Source organism: Phodopus roborovskii, unplaced genomic scaffold, assembly GCF_943737965.1.
Source record: "Phodopus roborovskii unplaced genomic scaffold, PHOROB, whole genome shotgun sequence".
Lineage (NCBI taxonomy): Eukaryota > Metazoa > Chordata > Mammalia > Rodentia > Cricetidae > Phodopus > Phodopus roborovskii.
The window spans coordinates 4,746,022-4,770,153 of NW_026126599.1; the positions used below are offsets into that span (position 1 = coordinate 4,746,022).

Sequence of the window (24,132 nt, forward strand, 5' to 3'; positions counted from 1 at the left end):
CCCTCCCAAGCCGCGGGAGCCAGGGCGGGGCTGGCTTGGGGAAAGGGCCTGACTTTCCAGCCAGCAGCCCTGGGTCCCGCCCTGTGCAGTCAGCTTGCCTAATTTGGTGAGCTTTGCTAGCGGGTCCCTATTGGCCGACCTGGGCACTGGGGTCCCTCCCTTCTGGGGCTCCTCCCTCCATGGAGCGGATCCCAAGGCTTGGTACCTGCCCTGTGTCCCCTTGCCTTCACTCCACCCCCACCCGACCCTGGCTCTGCTTTGCTGGTCAGCCTGGGCGGCTCCGTGTTTCCCAGGGCGGGTTGTTCCGCTGTGGTTTTGAGTGGTGTGTACATCGGGGGTTTTTGGCGGAGGTAGGGTGGGGGGGGGGTCGGGGGTGAGCCCTTTTCCCTGCCTGTAGGACTCCGCCCAGCAAATGAATGAGCTCTTTGAAAGAAACTGCGGCTTTGACAGTGTTTTGACCTTTATATCTGTGAAGAGCAAGTGATTTTAGGAAATTAAGGAGCTAGTCCTTTGCTGAGGTTACTCAGGCTAAACCAGGCTCCTTGGGGTACACTTAAGCAAACTGCTAACAGCAGCCAGGAAAATACTTGTGGATCCAGGCATGGGGCACTTGTCTGTAATCCCTACACTCTGGAGGCTGAGGCAGGAAGATCGCAAGTTTGAGGTCAGCTTGGGCTACATGGGGAGGTCTTGTCTTAAACAAACAAAAAGGGCTGTGGAGATAGCTCCATGGGTAAAGTGCTTGCTTGTGTTTGTGCCCAAGTAAAAACCAAGCCAGCATCACATCTGTGACCTGTGCTGTGGAGCCCCCTATCAGGCAGTCTAGCTGAAACTGGAAACTCTAGCTAGGTTCAGTGGGAGACCCTGTCTCAAAAGTAAAGATGGAAAGGCCGGCAAAATGGTTTGGCTGCCAAGCCTGGAGGTGGAGTTCCTGGAATCTACATGGCTGAGTCGGGAAAGTTAACCCATCAGTGCAGTGCCTAACCTCCCTCCACATATAAACAAATAGAAAAGGTTAGCATGGTGAGATGAAAGAAGGAAATGTAAGCATTGTCTGCAGAGTCCTGGCCCCTCTAGTCATGTATCTTTAACACAGTTCAACCTTATTGCTGGCTAACTCCAGCCCCTTGCTCTGAGATCTTTTGAGTGTGGAGGGCATCCCGTCTGCTTTAGTAGTCTAGTGCCCAGCCCCGCCCCGCCTCGCCCAGCCCCACCCCCAGCCTTGGTTTCACTTGCTTGTGGTTTCAGTTACTCACAGTCCAAAAATATCAAGTGGAAAATTGTAGAAAATTAACAACTTACACGTTTTCAATTGAGTGCTGCCCTGAGTAGCTCCGCCCTCAGGTGTGACCCCGCCCAGCATATCCAGTGAATGACTTGATCACCAGATCTGCACTAGGGACTGGGGATGTCGTCCTGGGCTAGAGCACCAAGCATCACAAGGCCCTGGAGCCCATCAGTACTAAAGGCAACAGAGATCAATCTTGTTTTACTTAGCTGGAAATTTGAACATGCTAAAGCCCAGCTGTGCATGCTCTGCTGTTACTGGAAGAGGCGGCATGTGATCGTGGGCACATGATTGTGGAAGTGTGACTGTAGGGCAGGGGGACAGGATTCTGTGCTGTCCGAAGCTCAGCCACCCATGGAGGGCTCCGCCCATGTACCTCTGGAAAAGGAGCCCCCCCCCCCCTTGTGCTCGTCTTCTTGGCAAACTTTGGTTCCTCCTTAAGGATGTTTAACTTTCCTTGTGTTTTCAGTAGAGCTTCAAGATGACTTTGAGTGTTTGGGTCTTGGCATATGTGGACACTGAGGTCTCCTGCTTCCTGTCCTGTTCCTGTCTGTACCTACAGGCTTCACCTTGTTTCCTGTCCCATCTGAGAACTTGGGGGAAATTGGTTCCTTTCCACCAGAACATTTGGGACCTTCCATGTTCCTTTGGCCTTACCCACTGTCTGCATCTCCTCTGGGACCATCTGGGGTGCTGCAATATTGAGTCTGAATCAAAGCTTGGTGGGGACCCCCAGTTCTCCTGAGATCTCAGTGGTGCGGCTCAGGCCTGCCTGTGCGGTGTCACCTTTGCTGTGTTTGATAAGCCTGCTGTGTACTTTTGTGCAGTCACTTGTGTATACAGTGTGTGTACTGGACAGCATTCCCACCCTACACCTCTCACTGGTGGGAAGACTTTGCAAAGCACAGAACTGGCTTAGCAGAGGCCAGAGAGGCGGAATCCAGCATCATACCCCACGAAACTGTGGAGTGGTTGCTCGCCTCTCCTATGTTACGTCTGCCTAAAAGTAGCTAATATTGAGCTACGCAGATGGGTCAGTGGTGAGGGTCTGTTTGGATTTCCAGAATTCATGTAAAGATTGATACTATATGGACCAGCCAGCCTGTATGTAATATATGTAACAAGGACCAATAACTGAGGCAATCCTCTGACTTCCATGTATGTGCACACACATGCACACTTGCCCACGAGCACACGTCAATTATACACATTTTTTTTTTCCCAAGGAACCTAATGTTTCTAATGTTTTGGTGTTTTCTACCTTGGGTAAGATGCTTTTTCAGAAGCAAAGTTAATCTTTTCAAGTAGCTCCCAGGACTTAAGTAGTAGCATGGCACTTATCTTAGGAGAACATGATCTTTTTTAAACATTCGTGTGTGTGAGTTGGTTCTCTCCTTCTGCCATGTGGGTTCTGGGAATTGGACCTGGGTTGTCAGGCTTGCCTGCAAGCACCTTTATCCACTGAGCCATTTCACCTGCACAAAGCATAAACATTCTCTAATAAATGTCCAAAATGTTCACCTCTGGAAATGTTCCTTTCCTGTTCTTTTGTTTTGTTCAGAATTAGCATTAGACTGAGGGTGTTGTGACATTCTCACGGTAGAGGGACTCCCCCAGGACCCCCCTGACTTGTAACCTCTTCGTCTGCCCTTTGCCGGCATCCTTCTGAGTCATGGGTGTGGGTGATTGTCTCTTCTTTGGTTTTAGATCTCATATTTGGACTTCCTACAGGGACATGCAGGATTTCACTTTCCTCCCTCTGCCCAATAAAATTACATCATCTTTGGTCCTGCGCATGCCAGCATCTTCGTATTGTAACTGTGTCTTAATTATGGAGCTCAGCCACTTCCTTCCTTGTACTTTGGCTCAATTTTCCCCTTCTTAGAGTTTGTAATTCCTCTTTTCTGTTTGGTTCAGTGCACTCTGTGTCCTGCGCCCTTCTTGGCAGCCTCTGCCTCCTCCATCCTGGATCTGGCTCTAGGCCTTTCTGACACTGGGAGTCATCTTCGTCATCATCTGGGGACTTCTCGAAGAAAAGGGTATCCTTCCTGACTCAGATGGCTTCTCTTTCCTGTCTTACTCCTTTGTTTTATTAAGGAATATTCTTCATTTACTTCCTAAGAGTCCAGGAGAGATTTAAAAAAAAAAAAAAAAAAAGACAACCTAGCCAGCATGGTGACTCAGGTCCCATCCCCGTGTGTGTCCACCCCTCCCCCTTTTTAATTTTTGAGGTACTAGAAATTGACCCCAGGACTTAGCAACATGTTTAGCAAACACTTTATCCTTGTTACAGACCTTTGTTTTTTATGTTTTAAATTTATTTAATTTGGTTAATTTTATTTTTGAGACATCTCATTCATTCATATGTATGTTTGTATGTCTTGAACTCACTGTACCATCTAATAGGCCTTCAACCTCAGCCTCCTTAGTAGCTGGTATGAAAAGCCTATGCCCAAACTCATGTGTGTTGTGGCGGGGAGAGGAGAGCAGGGTGCATATTCTTACATACGTGTGTGGAAATCAGAGTTCAACCTCAGGTACCATTGCCCCAGTGCTCATAGGGTCTCTTCTTTGCCTATAAATTCAACAGTGAGACTAGGCCGACTTGCCAGTGAGTCCCAGGAATCCTCCTGTCTCTGTAACCCCAGAGCTGGGATTACAAGTGCCAGTCACCACGGCCAGCTTTTTGACATGGTTCTGGATATCAAATTCAGACCCTCATACTTTTGTGGTCAGTGCTGTGCCAACCATGCCACCTCCACAGCCCTGGCCCTGGCAGCTCCTACAGACTGTAACCTCACCTTTATTTTGACAGTACTGTTCCTCTAAGCACAGGAATTCTAGGGTCTCTACTTTGGCCATGGGGCTGGCACTGGAGGAAAGTTATGAGATGGTCCCTGCTACCTTGCATTGCCAGGGTGTTGACTGGAGAGTGTCTGCAGGAGCGGCAATGGCCCTGTGACCAGGAGATGGCTTATCTAGAACAGTGGCTGGGTTGGGGTGTTCAGATTTTTTTTTTTTCCTCAGCTTGAGATCTGCTCACAGTAATATGCAGAAGTACAGCAGGGCGGAGGCAGGAAAATCAGACCTTCAGGGTCTCCTTCAAATGCATAGCAAGTGTAAGGCCACCTAGAGAAACAAAGTACATTTGCTAAAATTGGAATTATACAGAGAAGATGAACGTGCTCCCCACCCCATATAAATGAGGGAAAGAAAAGAAGGAGAAATAAAATAAGGAAGAGTGAGTCTGCCTCTCTGCGGGCTGCCCACGCCTACAGGGGGCCCTGGGCTCCTGCACCAGGCAGGAGTTTCTTGGCATGTCTGAGGAGCCAAGAGAAGCAACTTCTGAGCCCTGCTCCAGGGTGTGGCCCAGGCTGTCACAGGGCCAGCATGTGATTATCAAGGTTGTTGCTGGAACAGGCCAGGGCCAGGCCAGTCCCCAGGAGCCGACTGACGCTCAGAGCCTTCACACTTTCTCACTGACTCCAAGGTGCGCACAGCCCCTAGCCCACTGTGTACCTTCTGTGTGTGGAGATAGAACAACTTGGAGTCATTTCTCTGGGGCTGTCCTTGTTTTTTCTGTTTGGGGTTTGTTTGAGGCAGGGGCTCTCACTGGCCGACAACAACCTACTAGGCAGTGACAGTCCCCAAGTTCAGATGCCAACACACACACACACACACACACACACACACACACACACACACACACACACACACACACACACACACCCCAAGCCTGCCCTTCACCATGTACCGGGTCTGCCCTTCCAGGGTGGAGCCAGTCGGTCTGTCTTGGAATACATCCCAGCTTGGGTTCCCACAGGGAGGGTTCTGCCCCTGTCTGGGAGCAGAAAGCATCATCTGAAGGTTCAGTGTGTGCTTATCCCAGTGTCTTGGGAATTTTTCCGAATTGTACCATCATCTCTGGATCAGGACAACCTTGCAGGTCCATTCACAGCTTTTCTTTGTTTCTTTGAGGACAGACAGTTTTTAAGGGCAGGTTTGTTTAGGCTCTGTTTGTTTCTGTTGCTTCTAAAGGCAGAGTCTTGCTGCAATAGGCTGGTTTGCAATCCCTACCCTCTTGCTTTGGCCTCCCAAACACAAGTAAACTGGTGTAAATTTTCTCTTTCCTAGGTGGCTTTCCCAAATCCCTGTATGTCAGTGGTTCTCAACCTTTGGGGATCGAATGACCATATCACAGGAGTCGCATATCAGATACTTAGATTACGATTCATAACAGAAGCAAAATTACAGTTATGATGTGGCAATGAAATAATTGTATGGTTGGGGGTCACCACAACATGAGGAATTGTATTAAAGGGTCACAGCATTAGGAAGGTTGAGAACCACTGTACCGTGTGTTCTCAGAGACTAGGAAGCTCTGCTCAGGGTCTGGGATTCACCTGACTTGCAGTGGCCCCAATGGGCCATTTTTCAGCTCTGAGACCTGAGCTCCAGCAGCAGGGTGGCCCTGTCTCAGGCGCAGCTCTCTCCTTGGCAGCCTGCTTGCAAGGATGGTTCATTGGGCTGGATTGAGAAACAGGCTGCTCAGAGGTGGGGTGCAGACAAGTGATGAAAGGCACGCGAGCTCTGGAGGTGCTGCTGGGAAACTGTCATCACAGGCTGCAAGTCTGAGCCATTCACTGCACATCCCGGCTGTGGCTGCACAGAGGCCACTGGCGTGAGCTGGGCTGAAGAAGTAGAGGTTGCTTCCTGGGAGTGGGGGTAGGGGTCGGGGCAGTGCATAATGAACATGTGATCTAGAATCTTGAATGTGCTAAACAAGCATCCTGCCACTGAACTACACCCCAAGCCCCTCACTGGGGGATTCTAGGCAGGTGCTCTACTACTGAATCACACCCCCAGCCCCTCACTGAACTACTGTTGTCACCTGTTTTGATTTTTTTATTTTGGGACTGAGTCTCACTAAGTTTCCCAGACTAGATTTGAACTCATTCCTCTTGCCTCAGCTTCCCCAGTAGCTGGGATGACAGGCATACAACCATCAGGTCTGGCCCTTGACTCTTTTCCTGTTTCTCAGATGGACTTTGCTAAACCCTGTTTGTCAGTTCATCTAACCTTCCTGTGGGCTCTGAAGACCTCAACTTTGGATTTTGCATTTGTGATGGATTTTGCACTTCTATATCATACAAGATGTAGAAACAGACAGCATGGCCCCACCATCACGCTGTGCCCTCAGAACTGGCAGGATGCACGCTCTGCAACCTCCATGGCCTCACACAAGATTTTCAGTTTCCTGAAATGAGCCCCCCTTCGCTCACTCCCACCTAAGCAGGGTGTCCATGGCCTGTCACTAGGAGGTGTGCTGTGATCTTGGTGACTTCCCAGCCCCATGGTCACTAGTGAGACATGATGTCTCCTGTTATTAAGGTAAACTCTGAGGGCATTGATGGGCCCAGGCTTGGGGCAGGGTACCAAATGCACTGCAGAGGCCTGCACTGCTTGATGAGGCCCTGCTGGCAGCTCTCACCTCCAAGCCACATTCCCCATGACCATGTCTCTGCTCTAAGTCTGGTTTTGAAACCTTGTCTTTAAAACTTAATTTATTTGATTGTAGACCAGGATGGCTATTTCTGCCTCCTAAGAACTGGGGATGAAAGGCATGCTACTCCATGCCCAGTGAAATCTGACTTTTGAGTGTATAGATGTTGAAGATTTATCCACTCCCAGTCTCCCCACCCTGTACTTGGATTTATATTTTAGATTCAGAATTAAATCCAGCCTAGTGTGGTGTCATGCTTGGGAATCCCCACATTGGCCCCATAGGAAGTTCCAGGCCATAATGAGACCCCCATCTCAGGGAGAAGAATGACAGAATTAAATCCAAGCCAGCTGTAGTGGTTCATGCCTATATTTCTAGCACTCAGAAAAATGAGGCAAGAGGATGATGAGTTTGAGACCAGCCTGAGCTACATAATGAGGACCCCCTCTACCTTTTAAAGAGACCTCAGGGAAAGTTTCTTTTTGTTTCCCTCCTTTTGGGGTCTCAGTTTACTTACTGAACTTGATATATCAAGGCTTCAGCTGGGTCGTAAGGACATAGGGAAGGGAAGAGGCCGAGGTGTGCATACCAGTTCTACAAGCACAGAAATTACCAAAATTTGAGGTGGTCAAAGGAGAAGAGAATGTGAATTCTCAAACTAAAGGTTTCAAGATTCTGTGTGGCATGTACCCCTCTTTCCTGCATGACCCTGGGAGGGATGCATCCTCCCACTATGCCTGAGCGAGCTTTCGCTGGCCCCTTGCTCAGTCCTGAATAGCTCCCAGAAAGAGGGAGATGGGCCAGTGGCCACCCATGGGGTCATATCCCAGGGACACAGTCTGTGCAGGTGAGTTTGGGAAGCACGAGACATCCCTACAGAAGAAATAGCTCCAAGATGAGGCAGGGTCCAGGCATGCTAGAGAGCAGTGACCTTCTGTGTGTTTCCCACAGTTGGAGGAGCTGCAGGCAGTGGAAGAGAGCCATGTCCTGACACTTATCCTCCTGCAGCCACAGGTTTTGACAGGGATGATGTCAGAGGCTGTCTGCAATGAGGGTGGAGGCAGCATGCAGGATGCTGACAGGAGCAACCCCCCCCCCTTCAGTGTTAGCTACTTCTTCCTGTTTGAAGCGTTTTGGTTTTCAACTTTTACATTTCATTGTATTTATGTGCGTGCACACCTCTGTGTGTGTGTGTGTGTGTGTGTGCGCGCGCGCGCGCGCGCGCGCGCGTGCGCCTGCCTGTGTGTGTCGTGTGTCATGTGGAGGCCAGAGGGCAACCTGTGGCAGTCATTACATTCTTCCACCATGTGGGTCCTGGGGATTGAACTCAGGTGGTCTTTGTTGGCAGCAAGCATCTTCACATGCTGAGCCAGCTCACTGGCCTACTAGACCCTGTCTTAATCCATTAACTCGATGATCAGCCAACCAACGTCAGCCCTGGGATCCAGGTGGGACTGGCCAGGTCCTGTCCTGCACAGCCCACAGCTGTGCTGGCCTCCCCAGGGGTAGTTCACTGCTGAGCTGATGGCTTGGGCCAGAGAACTCTGTGTGCCTCCTTCTCTGCCTGCCAGCAGGCCCCTGCCACCTCCTGCAGTTTCCTCCTGTGTGGAGTTACTCGCTATCCAAGCCCGTTCTTAGGGTGCCATCTTGTGGTCACCTTCTCATTAGCTGTCTCTTTACAGCTCGCTTTTGCTGGAGCAATCCAGGCTAAAGCTTTCCTGCTTAGGAACCATGGCCTGGGGGCTTGACTTCCTGCAGCTTTATTTAGTCTTAGCTTTAGAGGAGAGAGCAATGCATATTTGTTGTCTCTTGAGTTCTTTGGTTGTATTTCTCCATTTCTCTGAAACTGGTCACCCAGTGATCTTGCCAGTAAGGCAGAAGTGTCACCTCCTTCCATCATGGTCCAGAAGCAGTGTCCCCTCCCAGAGTCTCATGTGTTTTTCTTCTCTGCAGTGTTCCTAACTCCTGTCCAGCCAGTCCTCGAGGAGCTGGGTCGTCCAGTTACCGCTTCGTCCAGAACGTGACATCAGACCTTCAGCTGGCCGCAGAGTTCGCAGCAAAGGCAGCCTCTGAGCAGCAAGCAGACACGTCTGGTGGGGACAGCCCCAAGGTCTGAGCCTCAAACGTGTTGTCATGGTGACCAAGACCCCACCCACAGTATGGGTCCTGAGGGTGGCTCAGACTGGGTACTCCAGGGTGCAGCACATGGCTGCCTTAAAGGATCTGCCCGTGCCATTCCCAAATGATGTGCTTGAGCATTTGTGGTGAGCTGGAACCCTGTCGCCCACCCAGTTCCAACCACTACTGGTGACAGTTTCAGAGTTAGTAATAGTCTTTAAGACAAATGACACATTTTTCTTTCTTTTCTACACCTTCTCTCTCTCTCTCTCTCTCTCTCTCTCTCTCTCTCTCTCTCTCTCTCTCCCCCCCCCCCCATATAGGGTTTCTCTGTAGCTTTGGAACCCGTTCTGGAACTTGCTGTGTAGACCAGGCTGGCCTTGAACTCACAGAGAGCCATCTGCCTCTGCCTCCTGAGTGCTGGGATTAAAGGTGTATGCTGCTACTACCTGGCTTTATCTACCCCCTATTGACAGTTCCAGGAATTGAACTCAGGAGCATTTTGCTACCTACTAACCCCTATTTTACTTTTTATTTTGGGACAAAGTCTCACTAAGTAGCCCAGGTGGTTTTGAACTTGTGACCTTCCTGCGTCAACCTTCTGAGTAGCCTCTATGCCAGGTCTGCACCCCCAGGCCAGCCACGTGTGCCTTTGTTCCTGTTCATTTGGTCCCTGACCATGTGCTGGGGAATAAGAGCTTCAGAGTTGTGCCTCAGGCCGGTTTTCTCTCCTGTGAATTGGGACTTGGTATTTCTGTTCTGTCTTTTTCTTGTCTGTAGTGACTGCACGTACATAGACACGTATAGCTGTGCTGGCCTATGCCATGTCTTTCTCAGCCCTCTCCGCTTTATTTTTTTTTTTTTTTATTTTTTTTTTTTTTTGAGATCGAGTCTTTTACTGAACACGTGCTCACCTTTTAGTTTAGGCTGGGCAGTCAAGGAATCATTGGGATCACATGTGTGGCACCATGTCTGGCATTTTGCCTGGGTACTGAGGATCCGAATTTGGGTCTTAATGGTTGCATGGTGAGCTCTTTATACACTCAGCCGCTTCTGCAGGTCCTCTTCATTTTGTCTTGTCTTTTTTTTGAGAGACTTGTGTGGCTGAGGCTGGCCTAAAACTCAAGTGCTGGTACTATAGTATGCATCACACCTGGCCAAAGGGTTCTCAAGTCTTTCCATTGTTGTTATTTGGGTTTTTGAGACAAGGTCTCAGCCATAATCTAGGCTAACCTCAGAATCAAGGCAATCCTCCTGCCTCAACCTTCCAATTTCAAGGAGCAGGTGCAGTCCACCATATGCCATTGTTCAGAGTTTAATACAAGCATGCTAATGGATGAGGCAGGCCTCCGGGTGTGACTTATCCAGACTCCTGTGTCAGGAGTGGGTGGCCTGGCTTGGGGAGAGTCTATCCTACCCTCTCCCTCCACTGCCCCCATAACTCTGTTGTCTGTGAACCTTGCCCTCTAGGACGAGTCGAAGCCACCATACTCCTATGCGCAGCTGATCGTGCAAGCCATCTCCTCGGCACAGGACAGGCAGCTAACACTAAGTGGCATCTACGCCCACATCACCAAACATTACCCTTACTACAGGACTGCTGACAAGGGCTGGCAGGTGAGGCCCTGGGGGCCTGGGCTGTGCTTGGAGGTTCAGATACTGACTCGGTACTTCATGTGAACAAACAGCGACGAGATACCTGGGTGTTTTCCCAGGTGACGCTCGGGACCTTCTGTGGTATGCAAGAGCCAATGTAGAACTCCTTTTGTTTTGTTGCTGTGAAAAGGTCTCATGTAGCCCAGGTTGGCCTCAAACTTCTTATGTAGCCAAGGATGACCTCCTGGTCATGAAGTGCTGGGACTGCAGGCATGTACCACCATGCCCATTTGTGCAGTGCTAGGAATGAAACCCAGGGTTTCATGCGTGCTAAGCACACACACCAACTGAGCCACACCCCAGCCCTAAAAGGATGCGTTTTTACTACTTTCCATTTATGCCTAGCTGCAACATTTTTCTTTTTAGTTGTTTTGAGACAGTGTCTCACACTGTAGCCCAGGCTAGCCTTGAAATCATGGCAGTCCTCCTGCTTCAGCCTCCTGAGTGCTGGGATCAATCTTGAGCCACCACCACACCTGCTACCAATGGCATCTATTCTTACTGGGCATTCATTCTAACCCCCTGTGACTTTAGCAGTACACTGCCCCCATCATTTAGTGCAGTGGTCCACTTGCTTGAGTTTTGTGCACTTTATCCTTCTTGGAGACTATGAGACCTCTGCATTACACACAATGAACACAGATTATGCCGTTTTATTCTTTTCTCTATAATTAGCATTTTCCATTGGCTAGCTTCTCCAGAAAAATCTTTTTGTTGTTGTTGTTTTTCTTTTGAGGCAAGGTCTCATGTATCCCAGGCTGGCTTTGCACTTTCTTTGTAGCCCACATTGACCTTAAACTTCTGGTCCTCCTGCCTCCACTTCCTTAGTGCTGAGATTACAGCTGTGCACACACCATGCTGGCACCGTTTGAACTACAACCCCAGCTCCACAAGGAGCTTTGCTGAGTCAATGGCTCAGATGACAGGCATGAGCTCCCACACCCAGCAATCAAGATGTGCCTGGTCAGCCTCATCTTTTCTCCATTCCCAACGAGATCCTGCACCCTTGTTCATCTGTGTCTTCCAAAAGAACAGGGGTGGATTTTACCGTGTGGAGATTGCACAGGAGGGCCTACCCCGTGCCCCACCTATTCCCCAGGAGGGGACACATGCCTGTCATCAGTTCCTGCTGCAGCTGTTGTGAGGTCTGCCCTTTGGTGGCTGTGACCCACAGCTGTCTCTCTCTGTCTCCTACAGAACTCTATCCGACACAACCTCTCTCTTAACCGTTACTTTATCAAAGTCCCTCGGTCCCAGGAGGAGCCTGGGAAGGGCTCTTTTTGGCGAATAGACCCTGCCTCTGAAGCCAAACTTGTGGAACAAGCATTCCGAAAGCGGAGACAGAGAGGTGTCTCCTGCTTCCGCACCCCCTTCGGGCCTCTGTCCTCACGGTAAGCACCCCTCCACTGGCCCCCCACCCCCACCCCGCCCCATAACTCCTCTGAGAATCTAGATTCTCCAGATCACAGCAGTGGGAGGGACTTAGCACTTGAAGACTTCTTGATCTGTTTTTTTTTTTTTTTTTTTTTTTTTTTTTGGGTTCTTAGACCATTAAGCTTCTATCTTTGCTGCTTTTTAGTTTCCAGACAAAGTCTCCCTTTGTGGGCAGATTGGCCTTGAACTCAAGGTAGCCCTGCTGAGCTTGGAGGTGTGTACTACGTGTCCAGTTCTCAGGCTCCTGTGCTGGTTGGAACAGTTAGCAAGGTGGTTACTGGCTACTTCTGTAGTGTGTACAGGAAGTTGAGGCAGCCATAACCAGGTCAAAGGACAAGAGACCCCTGCTGATTGAGGAACCTGGAGCTCCCTCTACCATTAATGTTGTCAGGTTGGGAGTGTAACTCGTCTGCTGGCAGGCAGGATTGGAATGGATGGACTCTCCACCATCAGCAGCACCATTGGGCATTGCACTTGCCTGGCAAGTAAAGGCCATTTGGACAGCTCTCTGGCCATGTATGGTTCATAGGAGCCAACATTTCTATAATAGCATTGAGTCTGCCTATAGTCACTCTCAGATGAGAGACTCCTGACCAGCAGAGGTCAGGTGACCAGCAAGTGGTGGGTACTCTCAGGAAAGCAGAGCTTAGTGCTTTCTGTCCCGGGGAGGGGTTTCTCAGGGATAGGAATGCCTGCATCGGCACTGGCCTCTTGTGTGTCTAAGATATCACAGTCATTGTGGTCATGCAGTAGCAATTTGGCAGTTTGGGTTTTTGTTTATGTTTGTTGTTTGTTTGTTTGGGTTTTTTGTTTTTGTATTTTTTGTTCTTGTTTTTGTTTTTTGTAGTACTGGGGATTCAACCAAGGGCCTCATCCTGCTAGCCAGGGCTTTACCACTGAGCCACACCTCAGCCCCTCACTGGGGGATTCTAGGCAGGGGCTCTACCGTTGAACTGCATCCCCATCCATGTTTGTTTCACTTTTCATTTTGAGTCAGGGTCTTGCTAAGTTAAACAGGCTGGCCTTGAAACTCCCCCTATAGTCCAGGCAGGCCTTGTGCTTAAGATCCTCCTGCCTCTGCCTTCTAAGTAGCAAGGACAACAGGCTTGCATTGCTATACCTGGCTACTAGTTTTTTCTTTTGACATAGGCCTGAGCTTCTCCTGGAGGTTAGTAGGACCTTTTAGGCAGGCAGTGCATGCTACAAGATGTGCAGTTGCTAGGAGGCAATCCATCCTTTATCTCTTCAGCCCTGTTTAATGGAGCACCTATCCACCCAGCTACCCACTGAGTGGAAATGGCAATGCTGGGTCTTGGTCAGCAAGGAACATTAGATCTGGGAAAACCTTAGAAGAGAAGAGAGAAGAAGCTCCTAGAATTGTGGGTCAGAGACATGAGGAGATGGGGTGGATCCCTGAAAGTCTGGGGTTGGGCCGTATTCCAGGAATCATTGAGTTAGATGTAGGGGTGGACATGGGGCATATCTTAGGAATTGTTGAACAGAGGTATAGGGGTGGGGATTGTCTTTGTATTTTACTTTTATTGTGAAGTAGCTTTCTCTTCATTTCAGGAGTGCTCCAGCTTCACCCACCCACCCTGGACTTATGTCCCCTCGTTCCAGTGGCCTGCAGACCCCAGAGTGCCTGTCGCGGGAGGGCTCCCCCATTCCACATGATCCCGACTTGGGGTCAAAGTTAGCCTCTGTTCCAGAGTATCGCTATTCCCAGAGCGCCCCGGGTAAGACACAGGTTCATCCTCTTCCTGGATGTGACAGACTGAATGGCACCCACCAAGTCACTATCCTCTGTGTCATCCCACAGGATCCCCTGTCAGCGCCCAGCCGGTGATTATGGCTGTCCCTCCCCGACCTTCCAACTTAGTGGCTAAGCCTGTGGCCTACATGCCAGCTTCCATAGTGACCTCACAGCAGCCCCCAGGCCATGCTATCCATGTGGTACAGCAGGCCCCCACCGTCACCATGGTGAGGGTGGTAACCACCTCTGCCAACTCAGCCAATGGGTACATCCTCGCTAGCCAGGGCTCAGCCGGGGCCTCCCACGACACAGCAGGCACAGCCGTGTTGGACCTGGGCAATGAGACAAGAGGTAATGTGGCCATACCTGTGTTCCTAGCAGGGTCCCAGCACAGTTGTTACTGTTGGGCAGTGTAAGCCTGGGCCGTACACTCAGAGTCCACTAAGTGGGCGGTGGGTGAAGGGAAGTGGGTCTTGGGTTATTGTCTTCTTTTTAAGTCATTTTCAGGTAATATGGATTGTCCCTGGGTACTTCTTCCTTGGTTGACAGAGCTTTCTGATGCACAAGCTGTTTGCTTGAATTTTGTTTCCATTCAAGGTGACATTTGGGTTGCAGTCCTTATTCATTTATTCATTTATTTGATCTGTTTTCAATTATTATTTGGTGTGGTTGGGTGTTTGTCCACAGTGCCTATAACATGTGTGCAGTGCCAAAGGAGGCCAGAAGAGGGCACCAGATACCCTCGAACTGGAGCTGACACTTGTGAACCACTATGTGGGTGTGCTTAGCCACCGGACCATCTCTCCAGCCCCTACTTAATTGATTTCTTTGACAGTGTTGCAATATGTATCCTGGCTGGCCTGGCCTCAGACTCCCTGCCATCTCACCCCAGCAGTGCTGAGGTTACCGGCATGCACCCATGCCCACTTCCAAAAGAAACCTGGTCCCAGAGGGTTTGGGGGGTAGATGTTGGCAGTGTGCCCAGTTTCTGAAAGGCAGCCCCAAAACTTTCTAGAAAGCATCTTCTCTTGGTTGTTATTTACACTGGGAACTCAGTTTCAGTGTTAACTTTGTGTTTTATTGTTGTCATTATGGAAACAAGCTTGGCCTGGTGGCAGAGACCTGTCTTCCCAGCTACTGGGAGGCGGAGGCCAGCTTGGGCTGTACAACAAGCCCAAGGCCACCCTGAGTAACTTAACTAATTAAAGGGGGGGGGTCAGAGGATGTAGCTCAGTGGCAGAGACCCAGCATGCATGTGACCTTAGATAGGATCCCCATCCACTAGCAATGACAAGGTGATAATAAATTATAATCATAGAAGTGGCATCCTGGTGAAAGAGATAGTCACAGCACTAAAAGCAATCTGTCTCATTCCAAATGATACATTTTGCCCCACAGATTAAATTTGAATTGGTTACAGTTAAAGGTATATATATTTCATTTACTTTTATTTTGTTTTTGGTGTTTGAGGCAGTCTTGTGAAGCCCAATACTGACCTTGAATTCTGTGTAACCAAGGGTGACTTTGAATTCTTGATCCTCCTACACCCAGCATGTTCTTAAAGCCCTGTTAATTTAAACATATCTGCAAGGATTCTTTTGGGACGCCCGCTCTTCTAGTGGCATCCCATTCCCCAGCCCCTTAGCCAACTTCATGCTGAAGCCTTGGTGGGACTCAGTGGTTGGGGCCTTGTGTGGTTCTGACTGGCTGCCTGCCCCACAGGTTTGGAAGAGAAACCTACCATAGCATTTGCCACAATCCCTGCAGCCAGCCGAGTTATCCAGACGGTCGCCAGCCAGATGGCTCCAGGAGTCCCTGGGCACACAGTCACCATCCTGCAGCCAGCCACACCAGTGACCATCGGGCAGCACCATCTTCCAGTCCGGGCTGTCACTCAGAACGGGAAACATGCTGTGCCCACGAATAGCTTAACTGGCAACGCTTATGGTGAGGCCCCAGCCTACCCTTAGCCTGAACCCTGGGTGCCAGGGACCTGCCCACAGTCAGTGCAGCTCGGGAGAGCACTTGCTTTTCCCCTCCGAGAGCACCTAGAGACCAGATGTCCCCTAGCGTGACGGGAGGTCAGAAGCAGAAATCAGGCAGGGGTCGGGGTGCTAGTGGCTAGGTCTCTGTGTGCTGGAGTATGATAGTTACTTTTCTTGTGCTATAATAAAATGCCTGAAAGGAACTTAAGAAAGAAAGGGTTTCTTTTTGTTCACTTTGAAGGTATAGCCCATCGTGGCTGGGAAGTCGGGCAGCTGAGGGAGAGGAAGCTGCGCCTCAGCTCACTCTCTACTTCGTTTATTTTTGGAGCCCAGAGTAGGAAGGGGTCACCACCTCCAGGACAGGTCTCCCCTCTGTGTGACCCCCAGTCTAGAAAGCCCCTCACAGACATGCCCAGAGGTTTGTTCCCTTGGCACTTGTAAATCCCACTGAGGTGATAATCAAGAGTAGGTATCACAGAGGGGCTTTAGAGGGAGGGAGAGATGTCCTCAGGGTGACAGGAGCAGCAAATGAGAGGGGCCCTGAGTCGGGTGTCAGGTGTTGAATGTCTGACCCAGATTTGCCGTGGGCAGGGAAAGGAAAGGAAGCCCATGTGAGGAGTGGCAGGACCACCATGGCTCTGCCTTTACTGCTCAGATCAATGAGTGGTGGCTCTTAAGTAACCTCTTCTTCTTGCTACCAGCCCTCACCAGCCCCCTGCAGCTCCTGGCCGCCCAGGCGAGTTCATCCACGCCAGTAGTCATCACCCGAGTGTGCGAGGTAGGGCCTGAGGAGCCAACAGCAGCTGTCTCGGCGGCCACTAATGCCACGCCGACCCCAGCAACCTCCACTACCACACCTGCCTCTTCCAGTGGGGAGCCTGAGGTCAAGAGGTCCCGGGTAGAGGAGCCCAGTGGGACAGCCACCACACAGCCCACAGCAATGGCAGCCACTGGCCCACAGGGCCCAGGTACCGGCGAGTGAAGTCACCTACAGGAAGGTGGAGTGGGACTCACGCCGCAGGTGCCCAGGTGGCTAGCAGCTGCACTCAAGGACGGAGTCGAGAACCTCACCGCTGTCTGCAGCACATGCGCCATGAGCGTGGCCACCACACCTGAACAATTTCCTTTTTATCTCCTGTCCTCCCATGGTTTGAAACAAAACACATAAACACGTTCAGACAACTTGATTGTATGAATCTGGGGGTTCTGTGTGTTTATTTCCCCCTCCCTCATGCCATCACCTCTCCCCAGTTCTGTGGGACAAGGTCTAGCCCAGCTCCTCAGGAACCAATCCCAGCCAGCACCCTCAAGAAGAATGAGCCCCACGAGTGGACAGAGGTGCAGCACAAACCCAGGCTGCTCTCCTTGGGAGCCAATCCACAGACTTCCTGTTTGTAACTGAGTGGGAACTGACCAGAGAACAGAGCGGCGGGAACATCCCAGCCTGTGGCTGGGATGCACAATCCTCTCCCCAAAAGTGACATAGGTTTCGGCATTAACTGGGGTCAGGAGGTCTACCTTGGCTTTGGACCCTAAAATATTTCCTACAGTTAAACATGGAATGTTGGAATGTGGGCTCATCTCAAAAGTGAGACACACGGAAGGGTTCACATGTCTTTGGAGTTCCCTCTGGTAGCCAGGTGAGCAGCTGCAGGCGCGGGCACTTGCCCACACCAGCCCGTTGAACATGCCGCTCTCCCAGATAACTCCAAGAAGGATCAGCGGCTCCCACATTAATGCTGTAAAGTGCTTTGGGTGGAAAAATCAGCCCAGGGCCAGCACCCGTGGCATCCATTTCCACAGCGCTGCCTGAGCCGAGAGCTGCAAGCTACAGCGGATATCCAGGGAAACCAGGGAAGCTTCAGGGGATGTCAGCCAGCCCCTTGCTCAGCAGGGAGGATATTGGCACGTGCCAGTGGAAGATGGCAGGGAATGTGTCCTGTGTTTCTGGCAGCTGGAGGATCTGTGCAACGCTGTGCTCATACTGTCTTTTCCTCACACATTCCAGTTTCTTGGGCACCCCAAGACATGTCCAGTTTGCAAATGGAAACCCTCTCTTCTACCTGAAGCTGGGGGTCCCTGGCCATTATCCACCGGAAAGGAAACTACCTCTCCGGACAGCAGTTGGTGCCAAGTTTGATTATAGTGTGGCAAGAACCAAAGTATGGGGACCAGCCCAGGACTTGGGTCCCCAGCGAAGGTCCCTTTGCATGCCCTGACAAGCTACCAGCAGCACCTTTCGACATACACCAAGTCACAGAACTAGGAGCCTTTGAACGTTTCCTGGCTGCATGACAGGGCACTTCAAGGCAGTCAGAAGCTCAGTGTTGGTCCTCCTGGAGGGTGAGCCATAAGCAACAGCAGCAGCTTGGGCAGAGAGCCCCATAAGAGTCTACTTATCCTTTGCATCAGCCTCCCACCATCCTTCTGCCTCTGCATGGGCCAGAAGAGCAAAGAGCCAATGAGCAAAAAGCAGGCAATCCCAGGGAAGGAAGGGGCCGCAGCTGTACAAGCTGCCTTTGCTGGAAGGGATGCCAGTCAATGACCTGGAGGCTGTGGTCACACCAAAGCAGATAATCCAGTTGGATGAACCCAAGCTCCACCCCATAGCTGCCACCATTGGAGCCACCAATTCCCCACATACATCAGGGACCAGTGTGGAGTGCCTGTCCGGCCCTCTTGAGCTATCTTCCAAGCTCCCCAGCCAGTCGTTTCTGTAGTACTAAACTTCAAGCTGGAAGTAAGCTGTGTTTTGAAGGCTTCCTGTCTGTTGTCTGGGAGGTTTCAGAGAGGTGGGGCTGAGGTGGCTGTGGCTGGGGGAGGGTTTTCCAGGTGGAACTGCTCCTTGGAGCAGACAGAGGGCTCTATCCCACATCTCTTTGTGCCTGGCATGAACTTGTCGTCTCTGTGTGCCTGGTGTGAGCATGGAGTTAGGGAAAGCGGGAATGGGCTGAGGCCACAAGGGACATTAGTGCCACCTACTGATCTTCCCCTCCATCACCATTTACTCCAAGGCTGTGCAGGGTCACCCTGCAAGGCAGATTAAGATTATGTGTGGATTGTCATTGTAGGCACTGTGCAACCTCCACATGGAACTATGGGTCACCATCTGCCACATCTGTCATCAGGTCTCAGAATGGCCCTGACCTGTTTGCTCTCCAGGCTGCTAAAACACCATGGTCTCCATCCTCTGCAGCAGATCCTGTCACCATTAACACAGGCGTGGAAGGATGTGGAGGGAGAGAGTGGAATACACTGTCCCAGTGTCCTACAGGACCTTAAGGCAGAGGGTCCTGTGCCTCTAGTTGGGCAGCCTGAGCTAGAAAGGAGAAGGCTAGCCTGGTGCTGCTGCTCTGGAAATGGATTTGGTCATCTACCAGGCAGTATCCCTGACTTGTACCAGCTTCTGCCCACAAGAGCCACAGACCCAGAATAGCCAGTGCTCAGAGCAGGAATGGATAGCCAGCTGAAACCTGCTCCCATGAACTCTGGGACACCAAGTGGAGTTCATCTAAACTATCTGTGGAAACCAGAGCCTGGGCCAGGGGCCAGAAAGACCATGACCATCGACTGTGTAGACCATGGCTGGGGAACTGGCACACTGGGGTCCCCATCTCTGGTACTGAGCTTGCCCTGTTGTGGTAAGTGTTGCCTGGCAGATCAGGTGCCTGGCTGTCCACACATCTACTGTCTTCTGCTTTGTATCTGGGACTTGCCAGACTCAAGATGCTGCAAGCATAGGAAGTTACCATGGTGACTGGAAGCAAAGAGACCCTGCCTGCTTGCACTCTCGCTCTGTTCCTCCTCCCCTGCCAATCTCTTCCTTTTCCTCCTCTTCCCTCCCCTTATCTTCCCCCTCCTATTCCTATCTTCTCTCCCTCCTCCTTGCCTCTTCTGTCTTCTCCCCTACCTCAGCTTGGCGGCCAGGGCATGCTAAACATGTCTGTCATCAGCTCACAGAGCCTTGCCATTGTGCAAGGTGGGGTATCTGACTCACTGTCCCCTTCCCACTTTCTACACCAAATAAGCTACAGATCTACCACCTCCCGCTCCCGCCTCCGCCCCCGCCCCAGGCTCTCCGGGGTCTGAGATAATAGGTACCACTCATTTTTCCTCTGAAAGAAGGAATGGCCTTCCACCGTAATCTGGGATAGCTAGAAATGGGTACAGCCAGGTGATGGGGTCAGTGTCTTCCTTTACAGAAATGAGGGGACCCCTTTGGGCAGTGGTAAAAGAGTTAAAAGCAAGAAATGTTTCCCATGGGAAAGAAACGGTGGTGGAATGGAATGTTAAGTGCTTTTTTCCTCAAAAACCTCAAATCCCACATTGCACCCATGTGACGTTGCCCGCTCTGGAGTGGGCACCCCTACCTTGCTGACCAAGCCCTTCCCTCCCCATCTGAATAGCTCAGTGCCTGCCCTAAAGTAAGTCAGGAAGTGAGTGAGTCTCTGTTCTGGTGAAAGATCCCTTGTGTAGGGAGCAGCGCATCCCGATCACTAGTGGTAAAATCTCCACAGGGTAGCCACTTGTTTTGGCTCAGGGTGACAAAGTGGTGGCCTGTGTCGCCTCACCTCCGGTCTCTCAGAATACCTCTGCTTAAGAAGCAATATTACAAAGGGTAAGTCAAGTTGTCCCAAAGATCACAGCTGCTGACTCCAGCTTCCCTGGGGAGCAGGGTCTCCAACATGCACTTAGGCTTGGGGGAGGCAGGTGAGGGCTGGGAACAGACGATAGCCAAGGCCTCCTCTGACTCCCACCTGCCACTGCAGGCCTGTTCCCAGTCCCCTTTCATCTTGTGAGCCCCCTTGACTTCAGAGTGGTTCTGGCATCACCTACTTGTTGGGCTCTGGGTTTTTGTTTTCTTCCGTTCTTGGGGTTTGTTTTGTCTTGTTTCTTGTGGTGCTGGAGATTAAATGCAGGGCCTCAAATGCACTAGGTAAAGCCTCTAGGCAAGGGCTCCTTGCCACTGAGCCACACACCCAGCCCAGCCCTATTGATTTTTTTAAACTTGAGACAGGGTCTCACAAAACTGCCCAGGCTGGCCTTGAACTTGCAACCCTCTCGTCTCAGCTTCCTGAATTGCTAGGGTAATGGGCCTATGTGTCACTGTGGCCCAGTGCTCCTTGTGTTTTTTGGTTTGGGTTTCTTTTTCTTTTTTCTGTACCAAAAGCTGCTATGTTGGTAACAGAGGAGGGTGTGGCCTAGATGCCCCTACAGACCAGCACATGGCACCCACTTCCCACAGCCTGTGGTTTGAACAATTTGGAACTATCCAATGGACTGTTCTTGGGGTTACCTCTTCCCTCCCTCTGGCCTCCCCATTGCTAACCCCTGAAGGCCCACCAGCTTGGCAAGTGGAGTTCTGAGAGTCAACCACAGGCATCTCCTTTGAAGTAACACAGACCCATTTCACTGACGGTTTTCAGGGAAAATAGTTTTCTACTTGTGTTAAAAAAACAAAAACAAAAACAAAAAACAAAAAACAAAAAAAAAAAACAAAGCTACTTGAGTGACCCTGGCTGGTCCTACCTGCTCCTCTTCTCTCTTCTCCAGCACTGTGAGCTTCTCTCTGGCAGGCTTCAGCTCTGCTGCTGTAGGGAACATTCTAGAACTACCATCCAGGTGGTCAGAGTCAAACACCCTGGCACATCCCATGGATGAGACCAGCTACATGCCTTATCCGGAAGTACCACCTGGGTGTGAGGCAAGACAGAGGGTCCCCTGAAGTTCTGGGTGAGAGGGAGTGGCCATCCAGAGGGCAGCATGGCAGGAGCTAGGGGAAGGTGAGCCGGGGGAACTGCATGCTAAGGGTTGCCTTCACCTCTGTCTTAGCCCTCAAAGCTGGTGCATCAGTGGCAAAGGGAGCAGATCCCTTAACCGTGGGCATCTCTCTCCAAGAGGAAACTTCACGAGGAGGGCTTCACTCTCGGAGAAAAGCAGTATACTTGGGCTCAGCTTGCAAACACAGGCTGCCCAGGACCCCCAGAACCCTCTCCTCTAGCCATCATCTGTCCCCTAAGCCCTACCTCTTGAGAGTTAGAGGATCAAAAGAGCTTGATGCTTTACCTCCCGAATCCTTGCTCCTTTGACTACTCACAAAATGAACAGAAGGTGTGGAGGAACCTGGGCCCCAGGAGTAGAGACGAAGCTTGAAGGTAGACAGTGCCCAGGCTTTGTCCATGCCCTCTGCATCTGAGCACTTGCCGCCATCAGAGCAACCTCAGCACTGTACCCTGAGTCCCTGGGGGCTATGCTAACCTTGTAGAGTGAGCCCCATGATCCACTGAGTATTCATGTTCTCTGTCCTGTATGTATCCAACTAAGTGATGCCCTGGCCTCTTGAGTCCGAATTGGCTGAACTAGAACTTTTCTTTTTAATTAGTAAAATTGGGAATTAAAAAAAAAGTCTAACATTTTCATTTTCAACCCTCTCTCCCATCTTCCCTTCTTAATATCCTTCCTGGGGGGGGGGGATCTGGAATCCCTAATAATACCTTAGCTTGATTCCTGGGCTGGGAAAAAGGTCGTGGGGGCAGGAAGGAGAGGCCCAAACTGTCTTCCAGGTCTCTCCTAGAATTCTGCTGTGTCCGGGGGGAGGGGGCAGCAGCTGTGCACGTGTGAGGGAGGGGCTAAAGCCAATAGTGAGGCTGTTCTTTTTCTTAACTGAATGATAATTCTGTAAAAGTAACTGGGGGGAGGGTGTTCAGGGAGTATGTGTGTGCGCGCTCACATGTGTGGTTTTGTTTTTGTTTTATACAGTGGCTGTCTAAAGTGTTTCCATGATATGTTTAACACATAGTGCTTTAAAAGCAGTGGTATCCTATGCGCTGGGAATCCCAGTTCCAGATATGGGACATGCCCCACCTCAGTGGGTGAAGGTCCCACCCAGGAGGTAGAGTTAAGGGCTGGGATCAGAAAGGCCTGTGGACCCACATCCCAAGCAGCATCACCTGGGCATTCATTTCAAACGGGATACAGTATTTTTTTTATAACAGAACCATCCTTTTTTTAAAAAAAGAGTTTGACACCTGAATGTGATTTCTAACTTTTATTAGACGTTAATGTTTTAAATCTATAACAAAGTGGAAAATTTCTACTTTTCTTTTTCATCCATTTGAACTGTTCTTTTATCTATTCGATTGTTGTATGTGGGCGGGGAAGCTCTGTTTTCTCCTCTTAGTGTTTGTTTCTATAACCAGAAATAAAAATTATATATTAAAGAGATGTACCCAAGGGTGTGAATGGTCCCTGTGAGTGGGTGACTGTGGAGGGCAGACAGGCTGACAGGTGGCCTGGACACACACCCCTGCACCTGGGAGTGAGAGACTTGACTCCCAGGTGCTTCAGAGGTGGGAGGGAAATGCCTGGGGGGGGTCTCTGCTTGCTCCAGATTCTCCTGGGTGTCCAGTCAAAGAAGAGATGGGACCTGGGAGAGTCCTGCAGGTGTCTGTCATCTGAGGACTTTCGGGTTCCCTGTGAGTCATTTGAGCTCTGAGGCTATGAAGATGGTTCACAGATGGTAAGGGAGGAGCTAGCGGGTCTCCCTGACTTGTGACACAAGTCCCCAGCTGGGCCAGAGTGTGTCTGCAGGTGTCTGTGTGTCTTGTTACTACTTGTCTGTTGCCGTGAGGAGACACCATGACCAAAGCACCTGACTAAAAACAAAAGAAGGCATTTAATCTGTGGCTCACAGTTCAGGGGGTTAGAGTCTGTGAGCATCGTGGCAGGCGGCATGGTAGTTGACAGGAAGGCATGGTGTCGCAGCGGTAGCTGAGAGCTCACATGGTGAAACAAGAAGACAGAGCTTGCTATCGGGTAAGTGCTGTGGGCTCTTGAAACCTTGAAGCCTGACCACAGTGACACACCTTCCAACAAGGCCATGCCTCCTAGTCCTTCCCAAACACTTCTGCCAGCTGGGAACAACGCATTCAAGTATATAAGCCACTGGGAGCCATTCTCTGTCAAACCACCACCCATGCTGCCTCAGTGGTCCTGGCAGACATCTGACACTCAGCCAGGTGAGAAACTCCATTTCTCCTGTCCCAGGTGTGGCTGACGTGTGCACACCTGTGTGTATATTTGTATGGAGGCGGAGGACAGCCTCGGCTGTTGTTCCACAGGTGGTGTGTAAACGTGTTTTCACGTGTGGAGACACAGGCGTGCACTGGCCACAGGAGACATGTGGGCACGTCAGAGGATAGCCTTCAGGTGCCCGCTCTTACCTTTCTACCTTGTTTGACACAGAGTTTTTGCCATTGAATAAACCAGGCTAGCAAGCCTACTAATTTCAGGAGATTCTCCTACCTACTATCTCCTGTAGGTGTGCTGGAATTACAAATTACACTATTGCGCATAGCTTTTATGTGGGTTCCAGGGACCCAAACCCAGCTTGTCA

The 24,132-nt window shown here is 50.6% G+C and overlaps 1 protein-coding gene across 1 annotated transcript in view; it reads left to right on the forward strand.

Moving 5' to 3' along the window:
• The window catches only part of Foxk1 (forkhead box K1), a 67,134-nt gene extending 44,169 nt beyond the window's left edge, over window positions 1-22,965 (forward strand). Inside the window, exons 3-9 of the mRNA XM_051205533.1 lie at window positions 8,745-8,901; window positions 10,380-10,526; window positions 11,763-11,956; window positions 13,569-13,735; window positions 13,819-14,103; window positions 15,475-15,699; window positions 16,439-22,965. Coding sequence (XP_051061490.1) covers window positions 8,745-8,901; window positions 10,380-10,526; window positions 11,763-11,956; window positions 13,569-13,735; window positions 13,819-14,103; window positions 15,475-15,699; window positions 16,439-16,719 — 1,456 coding nt within the window. The 3' untranslated portion in view covers window positions 16,720-22,965. The remainder of the gene's footprint in view (window positions 1-8,744; window positions 8,902-10,379; window positions 10,527-11,762; window positions 11,957-13,568; window positions 13,736-13,818; window positions 14,104-15,474; window positions 15,700-16,438) is intronic.
• The last annotated feature ends 1,167 nt before the right edge of the window (window positions 22,966-24,132 follow it).